Source organism: Culicoides brevitarsis, chromosome 1 (assembly GCF_036172545.1).
Source record: "Culicoides brevitarsis isolate CSIRO-B50_1 chromosome 1, AGI_CSIRO_Cbre_v1, whole genome shotgun sequence".
Lineage (NCBI taxonomy): Eukaryota > Metazoa > Arthropoda > Insecta > Diptera > Ceratopogonidae > Culicoides > Culicoides brevitarsis.
The window spans coordinates 21563548-21579282 of record NC_087085.1 but is presented as its reverse complement, the minus strand read 5'-3'; the positions used below and the strand labels follow the sequence as shown (position 1 = coordinate 21579282).

At 28.9% G+C, this 15735-nt stretch overlaps 1 protein-coding gene and 3 non-coding genes across 7 annotated transcripts in view; 1 reads left to right on the top strand and 3 right to left on the bottom strand.

The window, feature by feature from the left end:
* Nucleotides 1–12055: 12055 nt before the first annotated feature.
* LOC134828241 (5S ribosomal RNA) lies at nucleotides 12056–12174 on the bottom strand. The gene has a single exon (XR_010161872.1). It is a non-coding gene; the product is annotated as a 5S ribosomal RNA (ribosomal RNA).
* Nucleotides 12175–12310: 136 nt separating this feature from the next.
* LOC134828240 (5S ribosomal RNA) lies at nucleotides 12311–12429 on the top strand. The gene has a single exon (XR_010161871.1). It is a non-coding gene; the product is annotated as a 5S ribosomal RNA (ribosomal RNA).
* Nucleotides 12430–12611: 182 nt separating this feature from the next.
* On the bottom strand, nucleotides 12612–12682 carry Trnag-gcc (transfer RNA glycine (anticodon GCC)). The gene has a single exon. It is a non-coding gene; the product is annotated as a tRNA-Gly (tRNA).
* A 903-nt stretch (nucleotides 12683–13585) lies between these two features.
* LOC134827714 (phospholipid-transporting ATPase IA) overlaps nucleotides 13586–15735 on the bottom strand; it is a 31046-nt gene continuing 28896 nt past the window's right edge. For 3 of the 4 annotated variants that reach the window (XM_063840482.1, XM_063840478.1, XM_063840485.1), the window contains exons 14-15: nucleotides 14819–14913; nucleotides 13586–14297 (exon numbers count right to left, since the gene is read on the bottom strand). In XM_063840482.1, coding sequence (XP_063696552.1) covers nucleotides 14200–14297; nucleotides 14819–14913 — 193 coding nt within the window. In that variant the 3' untranslated portion in view covers nucleotides 13586–14199. Of the gene's footprint in view, nucleotides 14298–14818; nucleotides 14914–14990; nucleotides 15520–15735 lie in introns of those variants that run through there. The other variant, XM_063840481.1, reaches the window with a different exon arrangement.

Below are 15735 nucleotides of genomic sequence, written 5' to 3'. Positions count from 1 at the left end.
TGCACACACGCTGTCAGAACACCGCATCGCAATACTGGATTTGGCATAAGAACAAAAAAAAATGAAAACAGCACAACGAGAATGTGAGCCAATAAAGAAAGATCGCAAATGTATATTTTTTATAGATAACCTTCTGTACTTGTTTCATCTTTATTGGCGGTACATTGCCAGAGAGTGACATAAATATCTTTAATAAAAATCATTTTTTTTTGTCTTGCTATAGACTCGGTCGTATGGCAACACACACATAATTGATATATTAAAATCCATATCTCAAGTGCAATATTTATCATTTTCTTTGTAATTATTGTGCCGAAAGTGTTGTTACACAGAACCAGAGCAGTTATTAATATATTTTGTATCTTTTAAAGGCTAGTGGGTGTTTTTTTTCTTTACTCTCTCTCATGCTTTTAAAAATATTTGTAGTTTTTCTTCTTTTTACAATAATTTTTTTGACATTTTTTACAAGGAATTTTGTTTTGTTCATTAAATTAACGTTAATAAATAATAATAAGTTTGTTTTCGTCATAGGTAATTTTTAATGAAACGAATTAAAGGCAGTACAAGAACTTAGAAAACGGCATAATATGTTGCTTGCATGTTATTTAGACACAAAAACTATAATCATTATTATTGCTAATGTTGTTGTTATGAGGTAGCAGCATAAAAAATTATATTTGTACTTTGCGGTACTACGGGCACAGACTATAACAATGCCAAACAGAAAATTAATTTGTAGCCCAATTCTCACGATAAATATAGCATTTTATTAAAAAAAAGCAGCGGAGGGCAAGGAATGTAAAATTTTTATTGCACACGGAAACTTTAAAAGTAACAAGTCAGCAAGTGTTTTATTGGTTCCTCTAGAAAAAATGAGGTCTTTTTTGTCTTCGTTTAAAATATGGTTCGACCCTCAATTCATGTAAACTTGTGCCTTACCACCACAAATATTTGGTGCAAAAAACTATAAAAAGTTGTCATTTGACCAAAGATCGCACCGTATTTTGGTTTTAACCAAATTTATCATTTTTAACCACGTGGTTAATATTTTATTTTATTATTTATTTTTTAACCACGTGGTTTCTGATTTTTTTTAAGTCACGTGGTTATTTTAATTTTTGAACTTTTAATTATTAATTATTTTTTCTTAATTTTTATTATTTAGTTTTTTAAACCACGTGGTCTTTTTAATCAAATCTCTTATTTAACTTGTTTTTTAAACAACGTAGTTATTTAAATTTTTAACCACGTGGTTTATTTTAAGTTTTTAGCAAAGTTATTTATTTTTTTTAAAGCAACGTTATTTTAATTTTTAAAACCACGTGACCTCGCACCTCAGCACAACCGTCAAATCCAGTTTAAAACCGCATTTTTTCGTCGAAATGCGGTAAAAATTTAAAAGATACCGCCCGCCATGCAACTAATCTTAATTGACCACGTATTTTCTGCTTATACAAATTTAAAGTTAATGGCAATAAATTAAAACAAACTGGTGTTATCTTTGTGTGTAAAGCAAATGTCAGTACGACAAACAGATAATAAATGGTTTCGTGTCGAATATTTCCAGACACTTTTCGTCAATCTTTTTTTGTTTGAACTAATTTTTTTATTTCTATTTATTTGTATGTGAACGATTTGTGCGAAAATTTCAACATTATAGCAAACAACGTTGCACGGCATGCTGTATTGAAACTTCAAAATGTCAGAATAACCTTTTCATTTGAATATCGAATGAGCTTTTTTTTTATTTATTTTTGTCTAATAGTGTGGCAATCGATGAATAATGTTTCGGTCATTTAAAATCAAAGTTAATTGACAGTTTTCAAGTAAATATAAATTTTTTACAGTTTCGCGGGAAAATTAGAACGACGAATCTACGAGAGAAAATGTGTGGGTTTCAGAAAATGGTCGAAAAGTGTCAGTTAAAGAACGGTCAGGAAAAAAATCTGCTAATGATGAAAAATAAAGTCAACTTGATTGTTTTAATAAAACGATTCAATTTGCACGAAAGAAGCGACATCATCATAAAAAAAATCGTCATATACGAAAAAACACTTTCAAATGACAACGACGACAAGACAAACAGACTTCATTTTGTGAGAACCATTTTTTTGTAAATATCAATTGTACGTTTGTTGTAATTGACACTTTACAACTACATATTATTTAAGTACTTTTTTATTACATTTATTTACAAAGAAGCAATTCGATTTCTTAATAATAAATGCAATAAAAAAGCTTTACAAATGAGGCAAGTGCAATTTTTAAAAATGTTTCACATTTAATTTCATCTAATTTTCAAAAATCACAATTTAGATTAATTGCTAATGATTTTTAATATTTTTTTTAACTTAAAATTGTTTCTAAGATTTGTTGGTCGTATCAAACGAAAAAAAATATTTAAAAAAATTTTTACTCGAAAATTTTTGAGTTTTAAAAATGACTTTAAATTGCTTAGAAAAGTTACTACTTAATTTATTTTAAACATAAAAGAAAATGTTTATTATAAACGTAAAAATAAAATGAGAAAAATTTTAATCTAAAATGAAATTTTAAAATTTTTATTCAAAAAACTTAATTTTTATTTAAAAAATTTTTAAATTTAATTTTAAACATTTTTTTTTATTAAAAATATTCAAAATCATGAAATTTGATGAATTTTAATTTTTTTTAAATTTTAAGACTTGAAATGAATAAAAAGCTGAAAAAGCTTTAATTTAAAATTTTTCAAATTAAAAAAAAAATCATTTGAAAACTTTAATTTTTATTTTATTAAAAAAATATAAAAAAAAAATCTCTAAATCTTTAAAGTTTTCTGTTTTTTATTGATATTTTTTAAAAATTATCAAAAACATGAAAAAATTAAAAATATTTACTCTAAATATTTGTGAAAGTCAAATGTGAAAAATTGTACTTGCCTAACATAATTTTTTTTTATTAGCATTATAAATCTAAGACGGGTAAAATAAAGAAGAAAAGTGAACATCTCAATTCTCATATAAATAAAGAAAAAAAAAGTTACACAACACATTTTAATTAATAAATGGCTTTGAAGTCATGTTTTTTGTTTCTAAACAAATAAATAATATTGAAAGTTTGCCGAAGCAACTCCAGTTTTAATGATCAGTCGCCAATAAGTATTTGCGAGAAATGCGAGACGGCAGAATGATGATGTCCGATATTGTTCTCTATTCGCATAAATTCCCCTCGTTTGCTACATTTTTGCCCGCATAATATTTTTGCGTTATATAAATATGTCCTTTGCCTTGAAAACATATATAAAATACTTTATTTAATGAAATAAAGAAAATATTTTCTACAAACGATGCACAAAATTATTTTTCTCTTTTTTTTTTGTATTTCGTGCGTTGCAAGCGACTACTCTTTCTTGTAGTACACGCACAATCTGTTTATGTTCATCGATTAAAATCACAACTTCCTTAACAGGACGGCATTACTTTATTTGTTACTTTTTTAATATTATTATTTTTTTCTTCGTTCGTTTAAAAAAAAAACGTCGAGATGACTACAAACAAAAGTAAATAAAAAAAAAATAAATACAAGAAGAGAAAAAACATATTGCTTACGGCTACCGGACAATATTTGTGCGTTCATCAGTGGTGCAAGTTATGCAAAAAATATTTGTGTTATGTGCTTCGTTATTTTTCCCCTTTATACATTTTTGTTTATGATTTTAATTTAAAACAAAAATTTATTTACATCTATTGATATTTAATTAATTGTTATTATATTTATTCTCTTCTCCGCCTTGTCTTGTCTCGTTTGGCCAGTCGGCATGCTTGCGTGCCACGAACGCGAAAGTTATTGATTTGTTTGTGTGATTAATTTTATAGGATAATAATTACTAATTAAAAGTGAGCCGAGGTAAATTCTTAGGGATTTTATTGCAATTATTTGCGGAATGTAGACATCAGATGTTATACTTGATAAAATTATTATTGAAAAGGCAAGAATTTTCGATATTTTTTTCTACAAAAAATACCTTTCAAGAGAGTTAGGGACATGCCATGTATGAATATGGATTTCCAGGAAAAGCAGACACAAATGCCGCAACTGTCAATTGGATTCAACATGTTGCATATTATAAATAAGTGTTCTGCGTTTTTGTGCAAAAAAAAGAAGAGTAACATAGCTTCCTATCAAAAAATGAATAAAATATGGAGGGCCCCAATTTCTGTATTGGTTGAAGGTATATAAACTTGCTGTTATTTATTTATTATTATTATTATTTAGCTCGGGATTTTTACAGTAGTTGGGTAAGTTATGTTACCAACTAACCACCTTGGACATATGCGCGCAATATTTTATGTGTTTTATGTTGATTTTTTTCCTTCTTCTTTTTTTTTCTTCGGATGATGGTTTGTATACGCGGATCATCGGACAGTGTGTCTTTTTTCTTCTCTCGTATTTTTTCTTCCACTCGTTGTTGTCTCTTACAGGTAAAAATATGTATTCATATTATTATTATTATTATATGGAAAGTACTTCTGCTTAAATGCTTATGTTATGTGCCGCATTGACAATAAATTGTGGACAAAAAGTCTTCTGTGTTTATCGAAATCAGGCATGCGTCTTATATATAAGCTTTTATGTGTATACTTATTTAAATTATTTTTGCTTCTTTTTACCGCATTTCGAAGAAAAAATGGGCATTTTTCTGGTTTGGCGGTGTCAAGTAACGAGGACTGAAAATTTCTTAGATCACGTGGTTCGAAAAAATTCTTAGGTCACGTGGTTTGAAAATTTTTCAGGTCTCGTGGTTTGAAAAATTTCTTAGATCACGTGTTTTAAGAAATTTCTCGTGTCATGGGGTTTGAAAAATTCTCAGGTAATTAGAAATTATTTTTAGATCGCGTGGTTTGAAAACTTCTTAGGTCACGTGGTTTGAATTTTTTGCAGGTCACGTGGATTAAAAACTTCTCAGATCACGTGGGATCTTGTGGTTCGATAAATTTCTTAAATCAGGTGGTTTGAAATTTTTTCAAGTCTCTTGGTTTGAAAAATTTTTTAGATCACGTGGTTTAAGAAATTTCTCGTGTCATGGGGTTTGAAAAATTCTCAGGTCACGTGATTAGAATTTTCTTAGATCACGTGGTTTGAAAATTTCTTAGGTCACGTGGCTTAAAAATTTTTCAGGTCAAGTAGTTTGGATTTTTTTTTTGGTTACCGTTTTTTAGATTTCGAGTCACAGGTTTGAAAAGTTTTCACGACACTTGATTTAACAAATTTTCCAGAATAAAGAATTTTCCAAGTCACGTGGTTTTTAATGTTTCAGATCACGTGGTTAAAACGGTCGCATAGTTACAAAAAAAGAAATGCGATACAATCGTTGGCTATTTTCCGAACGACAACTTTTCGTCTCTTTTCCTTTGTAGTGCGCATAAAATAGGGAGCTTCACAGCAACTCTTACAATTTTTGAATTTATCATGATTTTTCATACGTTACTTACTCCTTTTTCGTTGCCTCTCCTGATCCAGTATGCCAATATATCTTGTGATCTTCTTTTTTTTTGAGACATATTTACATTTTTTCCTTATTTTTTCTTGCTTTATTTATTTTTTGTTAGCTGCCTATACGAAAAAAAATGTACCTACAAAACCCTTCAGACAGCAGCTAAAGTATATGTCGCAAATTTTTTGTTTATTTAAAAACATATTTAATTCGGATCAAGAACGCGCGGATTTTCTTTATATTTTTTTTTGCTCCGTTTGCTTCTTCTTTCGAGAACAGTAGGTACCATGGTGTCTTTTTATGCATACGAAAAACTCGCAGCAGCAAAGTCAAAGGCATGGCATCATAAAAGGAAGCAAAAATTATGGAAGCGAGATAAAATTTATGAGCTCTGTTGTTAAAAAAAAAATTACGGACATTTTGTAATATTTCGTATAAAGTCAAAAGATTTCGTCGTTATTAAGCGAGAAACCTCCCTCTTTTGACATGCAAATCCCTTGACTGTCCACAAATCTGACTTGTTGCTTGGACGACCGGTCATTACAGCTACATTTTTTTCACAATATTTTCCATTTCAGAAAACATTACAAATTCACATGTCGGCATTTTAACACTATGCACGCGTATGTGCCGCTGTGTACTTTTTAAAGTAGCCGAGCTGTCTATTTTTTTTTGCCGTGCATTTTAACGTTTTTCAAAAGGCTGTCATCTCACCAAGGTACAGCAGTAAATTGTAAGTTGTTTGTTTATTTTTTTGTGTGCTGCTACTCGCTCACTTCCACACAGCGAGCGCATGCAAAATTACAAATATTACAATTTACATGTACGGCAAGCGAGATACGAGCGTGTCATTTGTGAAGCAGAATTTGCTGTTGCAGTGTGAATTTTTTCTCAATATGTTTTTATTTATTTATTTACATATCCATGAAAATCGGCTCTCCACAAATGTGTCACACACAAGCAAAAAACATTCAACATTCAAGGCTACTTTACTTTCCGTTTAGGTACAACTTGGAACCTTTTGCGAGAAAAAAAATATTTTTTTTAAATGGATTTTAACATTGCATTGAAATTTAATTTATTGGTAATGATCGGATATATCGCAGAATCTGTTGGATTCTAATGTGTGTTCTATTCTATATTATTTTTTTTAATGAGAATCCTTTCTATTTTTGCTTTGAAACAATATTTGTTGCGATTCATGCCCTTGTTAAACATTTTTTTTTTCGCAAGATATTGCAACAACAACGACGACGACAAAGCAGCAACAACTTTAGAAAGTCCCTTTGAAACGCATTAATTGATTGAACAAACCATCGAGCAACTAGCAACAACATCTTAAATGCATGTTTTGAATCAATTAGCAAAATAAATAAATCCCTTCTTGTTAATTTTATCTAAAAAGCAACAATATTACGCAGTGCAGCTTCTGCAAGACCAACAGTGCCTCCTCAATGTCTATGGCACTATTGATACCCTTTTTAAAACATAAAATAATAACTGCATTAAATTGGTACTGCTGCTTCTTTACCTTAAAATTTTGAAGAGGGTTGGCATTTTACCTGCAGAGTAAAAAAAATAAAAATTTTAATAATTTTTGGTATGTAATTTTTTTTTCATCTTTAATAAAATTTTAAAATGATTAAAAAAAATAAAGTTTGAAATTTAGTTAAAATTTTTTAAAGTAAATTTTACGTTTTTAAATCAGTTTTTATAATTAATTAATTCTTTATTTAATTATTTCTAACTTTTCTAATTTTTCAAACAATTTCAAATTATATTTTCAATATTTTTTTTTATTAGATTAGAATTAATAAATTTTAAGAAGAATAATTTTTTTTTTAAATAATGTGCATACCTATTTTATTTATTTTAATAAATTTTTTTTTTTGTCAATTTTTATTTTTTTTTTTTGAATTATTTTTTCAAACAAAGTTAATTAGGTTCATATTAAAATATTAAAATATTCAATATCTTAAAAATAAAATCAAATTTTCAATTATTTTTTAAATTTAATATTTTTTTAACATATTTAATAAATTTAAAAAAAAAATTATTCATATATTTAGTGGCAAGCCTAGTCATGATCAGCGAGAAAAAAATGAAAACAAGAGAAAAACGGAAAGCGCGCAGCAAACAAGGCACATACAGTAACAAACATTCGTGTCAGTAGCTTTGACAACTTTAGATAGCAAGTATTAGCATGCCGCGCCGAAAGCAGCCGTTTAGAATTGTACATTTGTACATTTTTCGCGAGACACACACTTCTGCGCAACGTACATATATCTCTTTTGCATTACCATATAAAGTCAATCGAGTCGCATATAATATTTGCAACCACTGATATAAATTTGCAGTATACCTACCATAATATATATGTGCAGCAAGAACAACAACAACAACAACAACATCGTCGACGACGACAACAAGCATATAGTTAGTTTAGTGGTAGCCAATAAGTTTATGTATTTTGCGGTATAACGCGACAACAGCAATGAAGAAGACGATGTTCGGGTCTCGAACATATCCTATTACCAGAGAGCAATCCAGATTAAATGTATCGGTGTACAACGAGAGACAAGGGAGGCATTTTATAAGCATATCAGTTACGTACGCAACACACAAACATGAGCTGAGCAGTAAAGCGCGTTGTTAAGGAACGGTCAAACATTTATTTATGTGATAGCGATGTTTTTTTTTGCATTTAAAAATAAATGTGAGGCCTGTTAGTTACGATGATATTTTTTTTTTGTTGTAAAATGTTCCGAGTAAGTACACAAATATTATTCCTTATTTGTATTTGAACTTTCGATCTTCACTTTTTTTAATATCTCACCAAAGGTCTTATCTAACGAACACGCACGGTGATGATGAAAGTTATTACAAACCCAGAGTTTTTCACGTAAATTCTTTTCCCATAACTTCTCATTAATGAATTAATCTTTAATTAGACCTTTTCTATATCGCTACTTGTACTCGTAAAAACTGCATTCGTACCAAATTTGGATGTCACAATGTAATCTAAGATTTATCTACATTCGTTTTAAATATAAATTAAATGAGCGTTAATATAATTAAATTAGGAAGGAAATTTATAGCTTCAATGTGTATGTTTAAGGTTAATCTCGTTGTGAGATAAATCTATTTAATTGAGTCCAAATTAGAAGGATTTGTGAGAATGTTTTTTTTTTGTAAATATTTTGTGCGTTTCAATGAATAAATTTACAAAGTAACATTTATTTTTTTTATTTGATATCTGATTGGAAGTTTTAAATGTTAACAGATATAAATATTTATTAAAAAAAAGAACTCAAAAAATTATTGAAAAAAAGATATTAATTTAAGTAGTCGTCTCTAAAGAAGTTCTACACAAAATCTACACTTAAATTTCAAATATAAAAAAAATATTTTTTTTAGCATTACAGTAGCGTAGGTATACGAAATTCTGGGAAGGGGTTAAATTATCATTTTCATAAGCTCTTACTTATTATATGTAACAAAATGGTTTTTCTAGTTCCCTCCAGATGAGAAAGATCACCGCTCGGTTAAACCTACTTAATCTAAATGATGACACCGGAGAGAGCCAGAACATTTATCTTTATTGAGCATTATTATGTTTGAAATTTGAAAATTTTTTTGAAATCTAAGTTTAAAAAAGAAATAATTAAACACAGCACAAATTGTTAACTAATTGGGTTTCGGGTCAAAGGTAGAAGTACAATGTTTATTTCTTTGGCCGATATTTCGGATAAATTTATTATCCATGGTCAGGGGCGCTTTAGAAAAGGTCGTAAAATTTGAATTCTATTGGCTTGAACGCACTTCACTGATTTTATTGCATTTTTGGCTTTCTTGTAATTTCCTTGCTTATCTGGCCTTTTCTTGCTCATCATCATAAGAATTGTTTTGGTTTTTTTCGTGGCCATCTGCTTATTCACAGTTTTCTTTAAATACTGTCTTTAAGAATATCTACTTTTTTTTAGTATTCTTGCTAAGCAAAGTTACCAAAGAACTCCTGCTAACAGCCTGTTTTCTTCCTCTGGTGATGGTTATCTGTCATTAAGTTAATCGGTTCAATCCCAATTTTGCAATTATACAATTATGAAGATTTTTATTTTGGCAAAAGAAAACCGCAACATTGCTAGTTTTGTCTAACAAAAAATTACAACAAACGATTCTATGGGAAAAACTTAAAAAAAAATCTCGTAATTTTTAAGAAATTTTGATATATTTTTGATTAAAATAAAAAAAAAATTTTTTTAAGGGCAAATTAAACAGATATAATTTTTGAACCCAAAACTCAAATTATATCCTTTGAACCTTGAAATTATGAAAGATGTTTTGCCCCCATTTTACCCCTATGCCACTGTTCATACGTTTCAAGTTCCTCACTGTACTATATTTAAATTTCTAATAAAAAAGGTCAAAAATCAATTTAATTGAATCTGAATCCTAATAAAAATAAGTAACTCGCCTATCAACCATTTTTTTTTTCTAAAAAATCTCTATTTTAAAGTTTGATGTTTACGTTTCGCGCTATAATCAATAGTTCAAACACATATATCAGTAGTTTTCAATTCAACTGTAAAATTTACGTGTGATTTGATCGATATACAATATAGTGAATTGACATTTTTCTTGCATTCACTGGAAATACATCTTAATTATATCTTTTTGCACAAATGCGCATAGAAATCATGTCGATTTTCACCAAATGATGCTTTGCGCGCCAACTTCTGTCTATTCATCACAAACATTGATTTGAATGCGACAAAAAGACAAAACTTGTGTAAAACATACGAGAGACACATATGTGAGCTGATGTGTGAATAAATTAACAATGTGCCAATTGTGATGAAGATAAACGCTAATTTTTAATGTGAAATGTAAATAAGTTCGATTTGTGGAGGAAGTTTTGCGGAAAAAGTTATCTTTTTTCAAAAAATTTCAAATTTAAATGAAAAATATAAAAGTGTTCAAATGATTTCAACAGAAGCTCCAACAGTATCAATTTACATTTTGTTCGGTATTTGTCTGCCTATTTAGTAACTTTTAAACTTTTTAATAAAAAAACGAAAAAGAAGAAAAAAGAACTAACTTCAGATGTTCAAAGGCGAATGACAAAAAAGGTAATACTACAAAATTTTACTACATTTTATTTTATTTTTTTTCCTTCTTATTTTTACATATCCCAGATATTGATAAATATTGGATAAAGGTTATGTATATTGAAATTCTTTAAAGTGACCGACTGTTCACATTTTATCGAGAAGAGGAACACTTATGAAATTCGCGTAAACATCGCGAAACGACGTACGAAAGCGCAACGGAGGATTTTGTTCAGATTTATCATGAAATTGCATAGCACCGCAAAAAATATAAACAACAAACTGTCGATTGATTTTTTTTGCTGCTGTTGCTTCTTCTTCTTTTTTGCATATGCAGAAGTGATGCGGGATCGGGATATATGGGTAAACTTAAATCGTGTGATGCGACGTCGTTTGTAGAAAAACTTCAATTAAATGCAGAAAATTTAATATTTGTTTTGCACAAAAAGCGTGAAGAGATAACTCTCTATGCATTTGACTGATAAGATGCGTGTTGGCTACTCTTCTCTTCGTCTCTCATTCGGCTCACTGGCAACTATTGCAGGCAGATAGGAGACTGCAATCTCTGGCAAGTAGCAGCAGCAGCAGCGGCAAAACTATTTTAAGACTTGTCGTTAAGTAACCTCCGTCCGTCGTCATTGATAAATTATATCAAAACTATTTATATTTTACATTAAGGTGATAAAATGTTGCAGCAGCTCCGTCGACTGCGACGTGCAATTAATGCGATGTGGCATACAGGAAAACGTGATAAAAATGAAAGCACAAGTCGATTTTAATTAGACTCTTGTTGATTTATTTTTGTGAATTTTTGCCGCTACTGTTATCAACTCACCTTTGACATTGAAGCTATTAGTCTTTCGTAACGTTAAAGGGATTTGTAAAAAATAGCAAAACCCATGCAAGGAATGTTTTACATCATTTTTAAGAAAACATTTTTGTATAAAGCAGCTTTTTGTCGTGTGTGACACTTCAATTTTTGTTGAAACATGAAAGCAGTAAGTAGTCTGATTATTTTAACTTTGCTAATAGCGATTAGTGTATCGGAAGCCAAAAGTGTTCCAAAGGCTAGAACTCGAAAATTGCATGGATATGGAGACACTCGAGGTAAAAAATTAAAAATCTTGTCTTCTTAAATTCTTATTTTTTCTTTCACACAAAGACAAGGTGGTGTTGAAAAAGGAACAAGTTGAATTACATGGAGTCATAGTCACAATTAATCCAGTTAGTGAAGATGTCACTGGGTACAAAGTTGAATTGAAAAGAACCGGAGATACAAATCCGAAAATTGCATACGCTGAAAATCTGGGAAAGCATTTAATATTTTACAGTATTTGTGGAATTGAGGGAACTGCTGTCGTTTATCATATGGGAAATAAAAGTTAAAGTTGTCTGATTTTTCATTTTAGAGTTTTTTTAGGATCAAAAAAATAAAGTTAAAAAAAATACAATTTTTTTTAAGAATTAAAAAAAATGCCAACGACACGCGGCGTTCCCAAGCGGTCACCCATCCAAGTACTAACCACGCCCGATGTTGCTTAACTTCGGTGATCGGACGAGAACCGGTGTTTTCAACATGGTATGGACGTTGACGGGAATCTATCGCATAAAATCGGTACACATGGTGAAAATTTTGTTCAATGATAAAGATTAGAAGATATTTTTAGATTTTCATACAATTTTTGATGATTTTGCATGAATGAGTACGAAACTTATCTCTGTTGCTTTTGTCAACGTCCATACCATGTTGAAAACACCGGTTCTCGTCCGATCACCGAAGTTAAGCAACATCGGGCGTGGTTAGTACTTGGATGGGTGACCGCTTGGGAACGCCGCGTGTCGTTGGCATTTTTTTTTTGTTTTAAAAAATTATTTTATTGAATCTGCCAATTTTTTTTGATTGATTTAAAAAAAAACTTTGATTTTTTTTTCCATGCCGAAATTTTGAAGAATAAGCTCAGTAATTGGAAAAAATAATTAAGTTTCACTTAGAAAGAAATAAAAATTAAATTAAAAAAAAGAGTTTCCTCTGCATCGGCCGGGAATCGGACCCGGGTCACCCGCGTGGCAGGCGAGTATTCTACCACTGAACCACCGATGCTCATGCTATACGTCTGTCAATCGCTATACATGTAGTGAAGTACAAAACTCATCTTCATTCTATGTATGTTATACTACATGTATGTTAATGTTATACATATATGAATGATGTAAAAGGTATAAGAGAAATTCAAAAGTCACAAAAATTATATTTTTATATATTTTTTTTTCTTTATTTTATCAATCAAAGAGTTAACATTTGTATAGTAGAGTAATAAGTAGCTTTGAAAACTTATAAAAGATTTTTTTTAATTGGATAAAGGAAAAATTACAGATTTATTTTTTTTTATTTTATAGAAAAAAATAAGAAAAATTTGAAAATGAATCAATACTGATTTAAAATATAAAAGCCTAGGTGAAATTTTAGTTGTGAGTTACAATTGATATTAAGGATATACTTTTTAAATGTTTTGTGCTTCTGATAAAAAGAATTAAAAATAACATTTTTAAATTTAATTAAATTAAAAACTATCACAAAATCATGTTTTTTCTTGTTTTAAAAATTTAAAAAAAAAATTGCCATTAAAAAAAACAAAAAATAAGAAATTTTTCCCTATAATTTTTTTCCTCACTCAATATTGGCATTTTGCTAAATTATCTTCATAAATATGTTTATGCTTTTTTAAGAAAATAGAGCTTCAAATATGTTGTTTTTTTTTAAATTTTATTTTGTTAGAAAGAGATCAGAAAAATTGATAAAATTTACAAATACCTAGGTAAATTGTTAAATTTCTATTTATATTTGTGTGGTAAATAAGCGTTTATGTGCACAAATATTCAACGTCAAATTTTGCTTACTTATCATATTTTTTCCCATTTATAGTTTCATAAACGTTCTTATAGTTATTAAACGTGATTTTAATAAAATTTAATTGAATGTTACACTACACTTAATAATTTACTCTGTTTTTTATTAATAAGACGAGTAGGTGGTAAAAGGGGTCACTTAGCATTATATTCTGTTTATATGATTCATTGAAATTCCTTTGTGATTTTTTTTCTCATTCTCAGAACATTCAATATACACATATATAGTAGGTTTTTGTTGGATGCGAGCTTAAAAAGTAGACTAGAAGGCAATTTTTAAAATTTTAAGCTCGCATCCATTGATTTCCACATTTTTCTTGTATACACGCACACTGAAAAATAAATTATTGTTAACATTTATGTTGCGGCTTTACACCTGTGTTTAAGCTTAAATATTTTTTTGTTTGATAGTTTAGATGAAGTAGTAGTACATAAGTTAACATCAAAAAGGTACATTCATTTTCTTTTTTGTTATAAGTGCAACCATTGATTTTTTTCCGTTTAACTTTGTTTTTTGACACATCTTAAGTAACCTTAGAATTTTTCTTTGTTTTAAATAAATTAATTTTTAACTTAAAAATAGTTTTTAAATAAATATAAAAAACAAACGCATTTTTTTTCTTAACAAATAGTAGTGATTTGTAGAGTGACGAGTTCGTATCCGCTGTACTCATTATTATTATTGTTATGGCAACAATAAAATAAATTCCATCAATTTCCGTGTGGCTTTGGTAGGTTGGTGTCGTATGCCCTGATGACTTGACTCTGCGTAACAGCTCCGCCTTCCTCCTGGGAAAACGCAAATCCGTCTGTGCGAAAAAATAATACAAGAAAATATTGAAATAAACGAAATTTAGACAATGAAATATATTTAAAATTTTTTTTTAATTTTTGAAGTCACTCCGAGTATAAATCCAATTAAATTCTTTTAAAATAATTAATTTTTTGTTACTCGGCTCGACCATTAGCTCGAATCGAAGCACTTTGTGCGTTATTTTGCAGCTAAATTGCTAAGCAACATTGCATTATAAATATTAAAAAATATTTAATTTGTTACAAAATAATTAAATCACTCGAAATCCTTTTTATTTTTTGTTATTTACAAAGGGTCTGTCATGCTTTTTATTTAAATTTAATCTTACTTGCAAAATTTCCTTTTTTAATAATTTTTTGTGTTATTTATATCGAAGTTACTACTTCTTCATGTGCTTTGCATATTTTTTTTTTATTAATTTGTGAATTATTTTAAAAGCTTTTTTGAAAAAAGTGTGACGTTCACGAGTAGAAAAAAAAATAAAAAAAAAACAAAAGCGAATAATAAAATACTTACGCTGCAGCTCAAGCTCTTTATTTTCGGATGAGTGAGAATGTCTACCTCGAAAAACTTTCCTTACATTACGTAGAAGACGTGCAGTTTCAGTCAATCTGGAACAAAGGTTTCGGTTTTGTTTTGCCTTTTTTTGTTCAAATTTTGATTTTTATTTGGGGTTCAATTTTTTTATGGGGGGGAGGGTCATTATTTGGGGGGAAGTGCTCAAAAGAAATAATTTAATAAAAATTAAAAAAAAATCTCAGGAAATTTTTAACTAATACCCGATTTTCGTGCATTTCGTTGAAATAAAATAAAGTTTTCCCAAATCCATCATGCCCAATGTTAGCTAACTGTTAGATTTTTCAAGCAATTCTCATCCATTTTCATGCTTGGAGTTTGTTCTGGTATTTGTTTCTAAGTTCATGCGTTACATTAAAACTAATTAAAAAGCCATGCAAATGTCTAATTCTAAGTGGATGCTAAAACTAATCTACGTGTCTAAATCATGCATTTGGCAAAAAAAAACACTTAAAGCGTACATAAATTTAGCGAATATAGCTGCAATGTCGATGATTTGTTCGATAATTTTTAATTGGTTCAAGTATACGAGCAAAATTTTTAGAATTTTTTTCGTATTTGAACGTTCTAAGAGTGTTCTACTAATTATTTATCAATACTACTTACACCTGGCAAAGGATCCCAAAGCATGCATTGCCGTTCTGAAGAATATTATTGAATTTGTTTATATTTATTTATTTTATATTTTTTGTGTGTGTAAATTGTGTTTTGTGTAAAATGTGTTTTGAACTTTTTAAAGTGTTTTTGGCCAAAAAATATATAAACATAAAAAAATAAAATGTTTATATATTTTTTTAATGATTTTTTGTGTAAATGCCATGTTTTGTTTGGCTTCATAACTTTTAATTGTAGAAAAA